Source organism: Spermophilus citellus, assembly GCF_964194105.1.
Source record: "Spermophilus citellus genome assembly, chromosome: 4".
Lineage (NCBI taxonomy): Eukaryota > Metazoa > Chordata > Mammalia > Rodentia > Sciuridae > Spermophilus > Spermophilus citellus.
The window spans coordinates 197,938,210-197,951,231 of NC_138185.1; the positions used below are offsets into that span (position 1 = coordinate 197,938,210).

Here is a 13,022-nt window from a genome sequence, read left to right on the forward strand (position 1 = left end):
AATGAGCACTTCCTTTCTATGTTAACTAGAATAGGTGCCATGATGAAGAAGCAAGTCTCCCTCCAAGCTTTTTTTTTTTTTTTAAATCTTCAGTGTTGGTGATCAAATCCAGGGTCTCACACATGCTAAGCAAGTGGTCTACCAGGGAGCTACATCCCCATTTCTCTCCCCAAATGCCTGAAGAAGAAGGAAGAGGAGGAGGAAGACAAATGTGCTTGGTAATTCCAGTCTTTTTCACAACTAAAAACACTATCTGAGCACCTTTAAACATCAAAATAGACCAATTGGTCTTCCAGTTCCTCTCTCTTCTCTCAACAGACTCTGGTTGGGGTGCTAATGAGAAAGAAAGAATCAAAAGCAAAGCCCACATTCTTAAAAACCTGCCCTCTCTCTGGTTCAGGAATTTCCATCCAGGTGAGAACCCCAACTGGGAGCATCCTGTGGCAAGACTGGGCCAAAAAAGAGGAAACTGCAAGAGTCTCCCAGTCTTATAACTTCCCTTGAGAACCACATTTTAATAATAAGAATAAAGGGACTGGAGATGCAGCTTGGTGGTGCAGCACTTAAGATCCTGGATTCAATCCCCAGCACCATAAAAAAGAAAGAAAGGAAAAAAAAAAAAAATGGGAACTCTGGCGGCTACCTCTCCTCCCTGTTCTAATCAACCACAAAAAGAACCAGGAAGTTTTTGACTTGAAAGGAATTTTGACAAAGTAGATCCTCTTCATCTATCCACTCCACCATCCACATACATAGTACTAGGGATTAAACCCAGAGGCACTCTACTACTAAACTACACCCCCAACCCTTTTCTTTTCTATTTTGATACAGGATCTCTAAGTTGCTGAGGCTAGCCTCGAACTTGCAATCCTCTTGCCTCAGCCTTCTGAGTCATTTGCCGGGATCACTGGCGTGTACCACTGTACCTGGCTCATTTTCCTCATCTTAAAAACAAGGAATATACAAAGCTCAGACCGTCCAAAATCACAGAGCAAGTTGGCAATGGGGCAGATCTTGAGGCTCTGGACTTCCTCTCCCTGAATTGGTTCTCCTCCATTACTCCCGAGTCACCAAAGCTACAAGAGACCAGCTGCTGGTGAGAAATGAACACCAAAGGGAACAGGGTTTGAGACTGGAACACGCTGGTGGCAGGTGAAAGTTTAAGAATGGAAAAAAACTTTCTGGTGGAGCTTTCAATCGCAGATAATACCAAACAGCAGATTTTCAAGGTGAATAACAACAAAAAACTCATCATTTCATAGCAACCTGAGATGACCACAGTCCCCAGATTCAGGGAGGGAGGAGAGGGGGTAAAAGGGAGATTGGACATGTGCCATTATTGTTCCCCAGGCTCAGAACCAAGGCCTGGGTGGTAGAGGACTCAATGTGGGCTATTTGAACCCCATTATTAGGAGCTCTGAGCCTAATCCCCTTGTCCCTCCCTGCTTCCAAACACAGCCCCTGAAGCTTAGCCTTCCCAAGCCGCCTCAAGCCTCCCCGTCTCCTCCCTTGCCACTCACCGGCCACTACCACTATTCACAAACACACACCCGAGAAATTCTCCACACTCTAGATGTCTTTCCCCACCCCTCCCCCACCAACACCCCTTAACCACTGCTTTTCAAACTCTAATGCAAATCACAGGCTTCAAAAAACCTTCCCTGGGTGACAGTTTTATGATGCTAGCTCCATTCATCCATATGGTTTGACAGACTGTGAAACACCAGGAACTGGACCACTAAGAAAAACAAATCACAAAAACACTACAACACCTCATCCTTCCCCAATCCCTCTGACCACTAGTAAACTTTGGAACTTGCCATGGATCAGCCTCTTCTGCAGTTAAACAATCAACTTTTCAGAGTTTCAGGCCACACAGTGATTTTATGCACTCATCCATCTTCTCTCCCTCCCCACCCCCAGGCCACTCTTTATCTTCCCTTGTTAAATATCTTCATATTTAAAGACTATTTAAAACCAGGGTCATGCTTACATAAGACTCCTGATGGAAAATCGCGGCTGGGTAAAAAATATTTCGGTGGTTGTGGGATTTTTTTGGCCAGAGGTTTGCCACATTTGGCTCCATTTCTGTCTTCTAGTGACTTTCAAAACACTCAAAAACCACAAAAGCTACTTTGCAGAGGTTGGGATAATAAACAGACCTGGATTCTGGAGCCTTTATATGACCCAGCCCCCACTGCCACTGCATTCAGCATGACAGCGCTTCAAAACATGGAACATCGGCCTCAGTTTACATTCTTAAAACAAAACATGCTGCCGGTGACATTGTAGTTCTTGCATTGATCTGAGCAGACATCTCCAAAACAGCTGGAAACATGATGGACTTTCTCAGATGTATCCAAAAATCTAGCCCCCTTGCCATGAAAAGTCAGAGGAGGATGAGGAATGTCCAACAAAGTCACCTCTGAATTCCAGCCCACCTTTTGGGACTGGGCAGCTCCCATTCCACTGGCAATCTCACATGTCCCCTAGGAGGTCTGCAGGCCAGGCTATTTTCAGAGGTTTACTCTATGACAATGCCTCCACTTGTGTCCTGCCAGAAATTAATCTCCTTCACAAGCATCTCATCAAAACAAGACATTCATCCCACCGGAAAATAATGTGTGCTAATGAAGTTTAGAGAATCTGGAGCTTTTTTATTATAGCAAACCTGAGGCAGATGGAGAAGGTGGTTCTCAGGCATCTGCTGGCTTGAAATATCAGAGGGTCCTTTTCCATAAAAGGCTAAAATACTATCCATAAAAGGCTGCAAGTTCACAGAGTCCTAACCCCATCGCTCTCCATTTAGTACCTACCCACAATCCCCACCCCACAGAAACAGCCAAGAGATTAGGACCAGGAATGTGGTCCCCTACCCCTTCCTCTCTGACAGCTAAACTGGTTGCCACAACAAGAATGAGGTCTGACTTCTAACTTTCATAGGCATAAAAAACACTCTAGCTTAGAATACACTGTATCCAGATGAGAGCATGGACAAAGAAATGAAGAGTTGAGATCCAGCTGTAAACATGACCTTGGCTAAGTAAGTGTATTTACATCTCTCAAAGTTGTATCCTCAATAACAAAACATGGATATCAACACATACCTCCAAGCAAGGGTAACTCCTTACAAAAGAAAGTTTTGATACAATTATGTATATGTATTTCACAGTTATAAACCTGCTCAAATAGCTTATTTGTCTCATTCTTTATAAAGAAACAGTTAACTTGAAGTAAACTCCTATTGGTTCATACAGAATAATTAAATCATAATCACAGTTATTCTTTTCCTAAGCAGGCAGTTATAATAATAGATACATATGTGCATAATCAAATCTGGCAGAAGGTGGCAGACATTCCCAGTTAAGTGCAGACCAGAGTTTTGATAACTTACTAATAGAGTAAATTGTTTGAGTGTTGTTTGCAGATTTGGGGGAAGATGATTTACCTAAACTAGAATACTAAGATTAGAACTTATATTGAAAGCATTGTTCCTTGGTATGCAGAAATCAACCAGAATACAACATGCTATGCCACTAATTTACACTCAGACCTCAAATTCATATTTATGTTACCTACCTGTATTTATACACAGAACTTTGTCAAACTCATATTTCTCCATATATCCCTTGCCTGCTTATGTATGTAAGAAATGAGGTTGACTCACACATCTTTGCTCAGATAATGTAGTTGCTAAATTAAATAACACATCATACACATTTACACATCATACATGTCTATTGGTGCTTTTAAATTCTATTTGTCCAGATGTGACCGCCTGGTTATGGGGCCACCTGCTGCGTCCCCTTTGTGATCTGATCAGTCCAGGCAGCTCCTTTTTCTGCCTCTAACACCCTGTTGGGCAGTAATAAGATGTTAAAGGCACAACAGAAAGAGAAGCTAGGCTGTCAGCTTCAGAGAGGAAGGGGGTGCGGGGTACAACAAGGAGGAAAAAGAAAGGGAGTTGAGGGGAGATCAAAGACAACCAGGAAAAAAACCAAACTGCTAAAGAGAGAGAGAGAGAGAGAGAGAGAGAGAGAGAGAGCGCAAGAGCGAGCGAGCTTCGGGAGCTTAGGGCCCTAAGGAAGACCCCTAAAGCTAAGAGGGTCAAATTGTGCCATCCAATTGCGCCCAAATCGCCATATTATATTATTGAATGTGCCGCATGGGAAAAGCTAGTCTAATGAAAAATAGTCCATACTTAAAGTAGACAGAGCTTTACATAGGTGTTGCATGAAACCTGAGCGGCACAGTAACTAAAGCTACTTTATCCCAATCCTAGAGAAAACCTTTGTGCAACCAGTTTCTGTAGGGGGCGACCGTGGTGTTGGCTTTTTTTTTTTTTTTTTTTTTAATAAAGGAGGGGGAGACTCAGAACGCACACAGAGAAAATGCTAATGTCGTTGAGCTCCGTTTCATTGTCAGGAGGGACACATGAGGATAAAAACATAGCGCTCCAAACCATCCTCCGGGCTCCCCCTCCTCCCTGCACCACCATCCATCCCTTCGGCTTGATGTGTCTCTGCGCTTTGTTCTAATTTATCCCATGCATAATTTATTCACGTGTGTTTTGTTTCCTGATCAGCAACTTCTAAAAACAAATGAAATATACAAGATGTTTTATTAAACAAGTTGTTTCTATAAAATAAAGGCAGATGGTGTTGCTCTCCCAGTAACATCGTGTGTACTCCTGCGTAAGGAGTTTAAAAACCCATCAGGGCGCAAAAAGCTCGGCTGTGGCGGGGGTGGTATTGTTTACACCCCTCACCCCCTGGGAGAGGGGTTGGGATGCAAAAAGGGACAGCTAATTATAAATGACCACTCAACTCCCACCTAGAAAAAAGCAGGCAGGCGTGTTGCATGTGTGCCAGCGTGTGTCAATACAGAATTACAAATACATCACACTGCAACTGTTTCTAATTATACAAAGTGCAAGTATAATTCAGAACTAATTCCACTAACCAGCCAAGATTTGGCCCTCTTCTTCCCGCTTCTCTGTTCCTTACTTACCCCATCCTCCCCAAACACGCAGCCTTCCGTGGTTTAAAAAAAAAAAAAAGTGGAGTGAGCAAGGGAACACTGGAGCGTAGAGATATTGCGCCCGCCCGCGCGTAAAGCCGGCTCCCCGGCAACAAGGGTATGGCTTTCCCAGTAGGAAACCCTGCGCACATGCGAAATACATCTTTCTAACTTGAGTTTACCAGGTGGCACTAGCCCGAGTATGTGATTTCGGCTGGAAATAAGGGAATTGCAAATCAGTTGTGGATTCGGTAGAAACTCCCAGCATCAGCGGTGAGGCGGCGCGAGCGACCTGGAGCTAGGATGCGGCGAAGTTACGCCCATTTATTCTGCCATAAAACATTTTCTTTCTTGGGTGAAACGCTGTGGCGTTCAAGTGCAATGTATCTGAGCTTCGAGCGAGAACAGAAGCCTGGATCAGAACCCTCTCTGATCAGCCTCAGCTTCCAATCTCCTCGGAGACCTGGGACATTCCTACCCCCTTCCTTATCACCAGTGGGAGATAAGCTGGTGTAAACACGTCCGATTCTCTCTAAGCGTTCCTTCGCGTTAGGAATGCCCCCTACCGCCGCCCCGGTGCGAACCTGGTTTTCAACTCCAGTAGGAGCCCGGGCTTAGGACGCGAATGTGCAGAGTTAAAAGAAGCGGGGTCAACGACCGCCACACACCGGGGAGAATTCGGCACCAAACACCCATCCGCACCTCCCCCTCGCCTCGCCAGAGGGCTTTCATCCGGCGGGGAAGTCCTGGTCCAAGGGGTGCTGACCCCGGAGCCCACGTTGCGCCGCGTTTCGATGGGAGCCACCCTCCGCCAACGTTCCTGCCAATAGCACCCCTTTCACAGCGACACTAGTTTTCCGAGGCCGCCCCCGGCTCCGCGATCGCAAGCGGACTTGGCGGCTTAACAGTTCCCCCGACTGGAAGGAAGGACAGCAAGCAGGAATTGGCTACCGGGCCCAGGGACTGGCCCCTGCGAGTCCTCGCCCAGCCCGCCTCCCTGTGTCCGTGATCTGGGCGTCCGCTCAAAGTCTCCCCGAGGCGGCCGGAGGCACCTGCCCCTAGTTCTGGCCGCGAGCAGACGCAGCCGGCTCGGATGGGGAGCCCCAAACCGCCTCCCCGCCCGCCTCGGCTTTTCACCTAGAGGAGGAAAGAACACCATTCATAAGACCTGCAGCTACCCGGCCTCCAAATCAACCCCAAGTTAACCCGAGTCGTTAATTTACTACAGCCAGTTTGTCCACAAATACGCAGACACACCGGCGACCGCCCGGAGCGCCTTCACGATCCCGGGACGCCAGGGCAGAAAAGCCCGGGGCAACCACCTGGGCCCCGGGGCTCCCGGGACCCGCTGCTCCCCCCGCGGTCCTCCAACTCCGGAAGGTTTGCACAAACTCCCCGCCAGAGATCTGAAGGCAGAGAGCGCCCTGCAAACTCCGGAGCCGCCGCGGTTTGTCCGCTCGCCCCGGCAGTCCGAGCAGCGGGGCGGGGGCCTCGGGCTCCGGAGGCCAGGGCTCATCCAAGTGCACCGAGGCAGCCCCTGCCCGGCGCCCGGTCCCCGCTCGGCCGTCGCCCGCGCGGCACTCGTCGCCCGGCGAGGTAGGAGACTCGAGGGACCGTGCAATCCCCGAGCTGCCCAAGACCCCCTGAGCTGTAAAGCGCTGGAGCGCCTGGCTCTCCTGCTGGTAACCCCTCTCTCGCTCTCAGTCTTGGTCCGCCAATTAAGTAGAACACAAATGTAACAATTTTCTTTTTGTTAATTGCATCTCCTGACATTTCTGCGCTCTGGGAGAAAAAAAAAGAAGATGAAGAAGTAAGAGCAGAAAGAAAAGAGAGAAGCCCCGCCGCGGCTGGAGGCGCCTGCAAGCGCCGAGCATTGGCAGCGCTCGGCACGCAGAAGGCGCCTTTTTTTTCATATTGAAACCACGCGGAATATGTACATTTTTTAGTCTTACTTACGCTTTCAGGGGGTTGTGAATGACAGTCGCCATTTTGCTACAATGTAACAGAATATTGTCTGTCTCAGAGTTCTAAAGGTTCGCTCAGGGGAAGCGGCGGACCAATCAGAGCACGGGATACCGGCCCGCCAGCCAATCGGCGCGGCTGGTCGCCAGGTGGGCGGGGCCTTCGCGGTGGTAGTTATTAGGGGAGCTGTCAAAGCCCAGAGGTCACTCCCTTTTGTAGAGCCCGAGAGCTAGCAGGTCTTAAAGGGGAAGTACCGCGCTAGCAGCTCCTTTTCCGACTGGGACTAGTGGAAATGCACGGGAGAGTATTCTAGCTTGGTTTGAGTCCCTACTTTTTAAAATAACTGCAGAGAGTTTGCGCTCCTGTAAGGAAATATTTACATATTGCTAACAAACCACTGAATCCCATTCATTTGCTTTTGGCTTTGCATATCACTGCTTTTAATCCCCCGAAGGGTAAATCCCCGTGTTCCAGTGCAAAAGTTGGAAGGCTGCCGTTTCCTCTAACAAATTACTACACGTGTCCTGCCGTTTGCTAGTGCTCTGGGTCCAGCGGTTTTTTAATATTCTTGTTCCCGAAGTGTTTTCTTTCTCTCAGCCACCTTCCTCTCTGGATTTCTTGGAATTGCAGCCACTGACCCTGGCGACTCCAGAACAGCAACTCCCCTCCCCCTGGAATGTCTCAGTGTCAGGTTCTGTCTCTTCTGCAGCCAGAGATTTCGTTACGTAATTCACGGTGGTCACTCGGCGTGGTCCCCAGCTACCACCGCTTCAGTTCCCCAGCCTCACCAGAAACTTCCGAAAAGATCAGACTCCGGGCCCGCTGGAGAGCTGGCTGCGATGTGGCGATCTGACCTTTAGGTTTAGGGACAAGGAAGATTTAAGGCAACTTCTGAAAACGGTCTGTGCTACTAAGAAAGCGAGGAACTAGGCAGAAGTTGTAAAACCTGGACTGGGTGTTGCCAGAGTCCCTTTCGGGGAGTGGCACTCGAGATTCTGGCGTCACCTTTCACTACTTAGATAGAAGGTGAAAAGAATTTGCCAATGAATAATCCTACGTGACTCCAGGCATCCAGAGAGTCTGTCTGCTTCAAGTCAGTGACAACTCTTCACTGGCGACCCCTTGACAAAATTGGAAGACTTCTGCGAAGTCAGGCTTCCAGGGGAAAGGATGCCCCCAAGAAGCCCCAAGTGGATGAAATCTCACTAAATCACTGTGCAGGGGACTCCTTAGCATATAGAAGTCTGGCTACCATCCCAAAGCTGTTTAATCGGGTCAAACAGCTAAGATCATAGGGGGAGGGGTAAAAAGAAGAGTTGCCAAATTGCCAGTTCTTCACAGCTCTGCACTCTAGCTTCCTTTTGTTCCTCCCAAGGCAATGAATAAAAAAAAAAAAAAAAAAAAAATCCCAGAACTTTCACATTTCAACTCCATACATTAGGGTTAATGTATGGAGTCAGGTACATTAGATACATTAGCAAAATGAGACTTGAGTCAGTATGTTTATAACAGACTTGAAATTTATCACTCTTTCTCTCTGCCTAGTTAGTAGTAGAGCCATGTTCAACAAATTTCTTTTAATATTTATTTTTAAGTTTTAATATTTTTATTTTACATTTATGTGGTGCTAAGGATTGAACCCAGTGCCTCATGCATGCTAGGCAAGCACTCTACCACTGAGCCACAACCCCAGCCCCAGGTTCAACAGACTTCTAGGTAAATTCTCTGTATACCTTCACAGAGATTAGTTTGGAAAGTTATCTTCTTTTCTAAAATTAAGGTTTGAAAAACTCCTTCTTCATTAATTGTCAAGGGATTGGTTCAAAAGCCTGTACTTTGGCTGGGAAGGACCTGACATCATTTTAAAAAGCAAGCACTAGGGCTGGGGATATAGCTCAGTTGGTAGAGTGCTTGCCTTGCATGCACAAGGCCCCGGGTTCAATCCCTAGCACCACCAAAAAAAAAAAAAAATGAGTTTAAAGCATCAGTCAGAACTCCCACCAACTTCTGAAAGATATTAAGGCACAGAAACTCAGATAGGAAGATGACAACATGTACATGTCTTAAAAACATTAAAATACAAAGGAAGTGAGTTGGGGCAAGTGGGCTGGAGCTATAGCTCAGTGGCAGAGTGGAGCACTGGGTTCAATCCTCAGCACCACATAAAAATAAACAAATAAAATAAAGACATGCTGTCCATCTACAACTACAAAAAAAATTTTTTAAATACAAAGGAAGTAGTAAATGTACAGGCTACCCTGAAGAGAAAAAAATGATATTACATCTTAAACAAAAAATACATACTTTAAGAATGTTCATAACTTTTAGTATTAAGATCCTGATGAAGAAACTAACATAATGCCCAACTATCTGGCACACTTAAATGACAGGTGGATGGTAAAACACAAGCCTAGTATGTACCAGCACCCAATCCAGCAACAACAACAACAACAACAAAAAAGATCACCTTGAGAAATGTTAATGTAGAACTTAAAACATTTATCTGTAAAACAATTTCAATATGAATTGAAAAATAATTAATTAAAGAAAGTAAATTTTGCCAGGTGCAATGGCATGAATCTACAATCCCAACAACTCCAAAGGCTCAGGCAGGAGGATTGCAAGTTTGAGGTTAGCCTTGGCAATTTAGTTCTTGTTACTCCTAAAAAGGACTGAGGATAGAATATCATTTTAACTGTCAATACAAGAATGACATTTAAATACATCCTTTGTCAATTCTGAGACATAAAAGTTACTATTTTAACTTTGGGTTTTATGTGATAGATAAAAAGGACACAAATTTTCTTGCCAGAATGCTCAAAAGTAGAGTAAATATATTTAAAGAATACAGGAACTTTGAACAGAGTTTTAGAGAATATTAGATTCTAAAATTTAACAGTGCTGTCTATGGTAGGAGGATGGGCTCTAGTATCTACCTGCCTGAGCCCACCACTTACCAATTGGGTTACTGTGGGGCAAGTTTACTTTTCAATTTGAATGTCTCCATTTCCTCCTCTGAAAAATGGCAATAATGGAATCGGGGTTGTAGCTCAGCGGTAGAGCACTAGCCTAGCACATATGAGGCTCTGGGTTTGATCCCCAGAACCACATAAAAATAAATAAAATAAAAGTATTGTGTCCATCTACAACTTAAAAAATGTTTTTAAAAAATGGTAATAATTTATACTACAGAGCAACAGTAACAAAAACAGCATGGTATTGGCACCAAAATAGACATGTAGACCAATGGTACAAAATAGAAGACACAGAGAAAAGCCCACATAAAAACAGTTATCTCATACTGGACAAAATGCCAAAAACATACATTGGAGAAAAAAAATAGCTTTTTCAACAAATGGTGCTGGGAAAACTGGAAATCCATATGCAGCTAAATGAAATTAAACCCCTGTCTCTCACCATGCACAAAACTTAAGTCAAAGTGGATCAAGGACCTAGGAATGAGACTAGAGACCCAACAGAAGAAAAAGTAGGCCCAAATCTTCATCATGTCAGATTAGGCCCCAACTTCCTTAACAAAACTCCTAAAGCACAAGAAGTAAAATCAAGAATCAATAAATGGGATGGATTCAAACTGAAAAGCTTCTTCTCAGCAAAAGAAACAATCAATGATGTGAACAGAGAGCCTACAGAGTGGGAGAAGATCTCTACTACACGCACATCAGATAAAGCACTAATCTCCAGGATATATAAAGAACTTGAGAAATTTAACACCAAAAAAACAAACAACCCAATCAATAAATGGGCTAAGGAACAGAATAGACACTTGTCAGAAAAAGATATAAAAACAATCAACAATTATATGAAAAAAATGTTCAACATCTCTAGTAATTAGAGAAATGCAAATCAAAACTATTCTAAGATTTCATTTCACTCCAGTCAGAATGGGAGCTATCAAGAATACAAGCAGCCGGGCTCAGTGGAGCACACCTGTAATCCCAGCAGTTTGGGAGGCTGAGGCAGGAGAATTGTGAGTTCAAAGCCAGCCTCAGCAATGGTGAGGCACTAAGGAACTCAGTGAGGCCCTGTCTCTAAATAAAATACAAAATAGGACTGGGGATATGGCTCAGTGGTTGAGTGTCCCTGAGTTCAATCCACAATCCATAGTACAAAAAAGAAAGAAAGAAAGAAAGAAAGAAAGAAAGAAAGAAAGAAAGAAAGAAAGAAAGAAAGAAAGAACAAGTGTTGACTAGGATGTGGCGGGAAAGGTACACTCATACATTGCTGGTAGTACTGCAAATTGGTGCAACTACTATGGAAAGCAGTATGGAGATACCTCAAAAAAACTTGGAATGGAACCACCATTTGACCCAGCTACCCCACTCCTTGGTTTATACCCAAAAGACTTAAAATCAGCATACTATAGTGACCACAGCCACATCAATGTTTATAGCAGCTCAATTCACAATAGCTAAACTGTGGAAACAACCTAGATGCCCATCAATAGATGAATGGATAAAGAAACTGTGGTTTATATACACAATGGAATATTACTCGGCATTAAAAGAGAACAAAATTATGGCATCTGCAGGTAAATGGATGGAGTTGGAAAATATCATGCTAAGTGAAGTAAGTCAACCAAAAAAAAAAAAACAACAAAGGCTGAATATTTTCTCTGATTTGTGGATGCTGATCCATAATGCAGGGAGACATGAAAAGAATAGAGGAACTTTGGACTGGGCAAAGGGGAGGGTAAGGAGGGGAAAAGGTAAGGGGAAGGAAAGATGGTGGAATGAGATGGACATCAGTATCCTAGGTACATATATGATTGCACAAATGGTACAACTCTACATCATGTACAACCAGAGAATTGAAATGTTGTGCTCTATTTGTGCACAATGAATTGAAATGCATTCTGCTGTCATGTATAACTAAATAGAACAAATTTTAAAAATGTAAAAAAAAAATGGCAATAATAATAAACCCTACTTAGGGCTATTGCAGGATTGAGTGAGGTAATACATCAAGTGTCCAATATGTAGCAAGTTCTCAATACAAATTGATTATTATTTTTTTATAGAAAAAGTTAATTTCCTGATGGCATAAGGAATGTAGGGAATCTAAATAAGAGGACACACAAAAGGTGAAATTATCTACCCACTTTCATTTTTCCTCTTGCTGATTGTGATATCAAAACACTTTTGGGGGGCTGGATATGTGGCTCAGTGGTAGAGCGATTGCCTGGCATGTGTGAGGCACAGGGTTCGATTCTCAGCACCACATATAAATAAGTAAAGTAAAGGTCCATTAACAACTAAACAATATTTTTTAAATGCTCTTTTTTTTAAGAGAGAGAGAGAGAGAATTTTTTAATATTTATTTTTTAGTTTTTGGCGGACACAACATCTTGTTTGTATGTGGTGCTAAGGATCAAACCCGGGCTGCATGCATGCTAGGCGAGCGCGCTACCGCTTGAGCCACATCCCCGGCCCTAACAATATATATATTTTTTTAATTTAAAAACCCTTTTTAAGGGATGGGGCTGTAGCTCAGTGGTAGAGCATTTACATCACATGTGTGAGGCACTGGTTTCAATCCTCAGCACAACATAAAAAATAAATTAATAAACAAAGATATGTGTGTCCATCTACAACTAAAAAATTTGTTTTTAAAAACACTTTTTAAATCATATTAATGGGCCTGGTTGGTGTGCACACTTCTAATCCCAGAAGCTTGGGAGGCTGAGGCAGGAAGATTATAAGTTCAAAGCCAGCCTCAGCAAAATCGAGGCACTAAGCACTCAGTGAGACCCTGTCTCTAAATAAAATACAAAATAGGGCTGGGGATGTGGCTCAGTGGTTGAGTGCTCCTGAGTTCAATCCCTGGTATTAAAAAAAAAAAAAGATTCATAAATCATATTTGTGGGACTAGGGATGTTCTCAGTGGTAGAGTACTTGCCTATAGCCTATGTGAGGTTCTGGGTTCTGGGTTCAATTCCCAGCACCACAATGAATGAATGAATAGAAGCATTTTCTAAAGCTCTATTGATACTTTTATGTTTGAATATACTCCATTGAACTCCA

General features: G+C 44.0%; 1 protein-coding gene across 3 annotated transcripts in view; it reads right to left on the minus strand.

The window, feature by feature from the left end:
• The window catches only part of DPF3 (double PHD fingers 3), a 314,874-nt gene extending 307,814 nt beyond the window's left edge, over window positions 1–7,060 (minus strand). For all 3 annotated transcript variants that reach the window (XR_014021405.1, XM_081289488.1, XM_081289489.1), the window contains exon 1: window positions 6,976–7,060. Coding sequence is in view for 2 of the 3 variants with exons in the window: in XM_081289488.1 (XP_081145614.1) it covers window positions 6,976–7,007 (32 nt within the window). In the remaining variant the exon portion in view is untranslated. The remainder of the gene's footprint in view (window positions 1–6,975) is intronic.
• Between the last annotated feature and the right edge of the window lie 5,962 nt (window positions 7,061–13,022).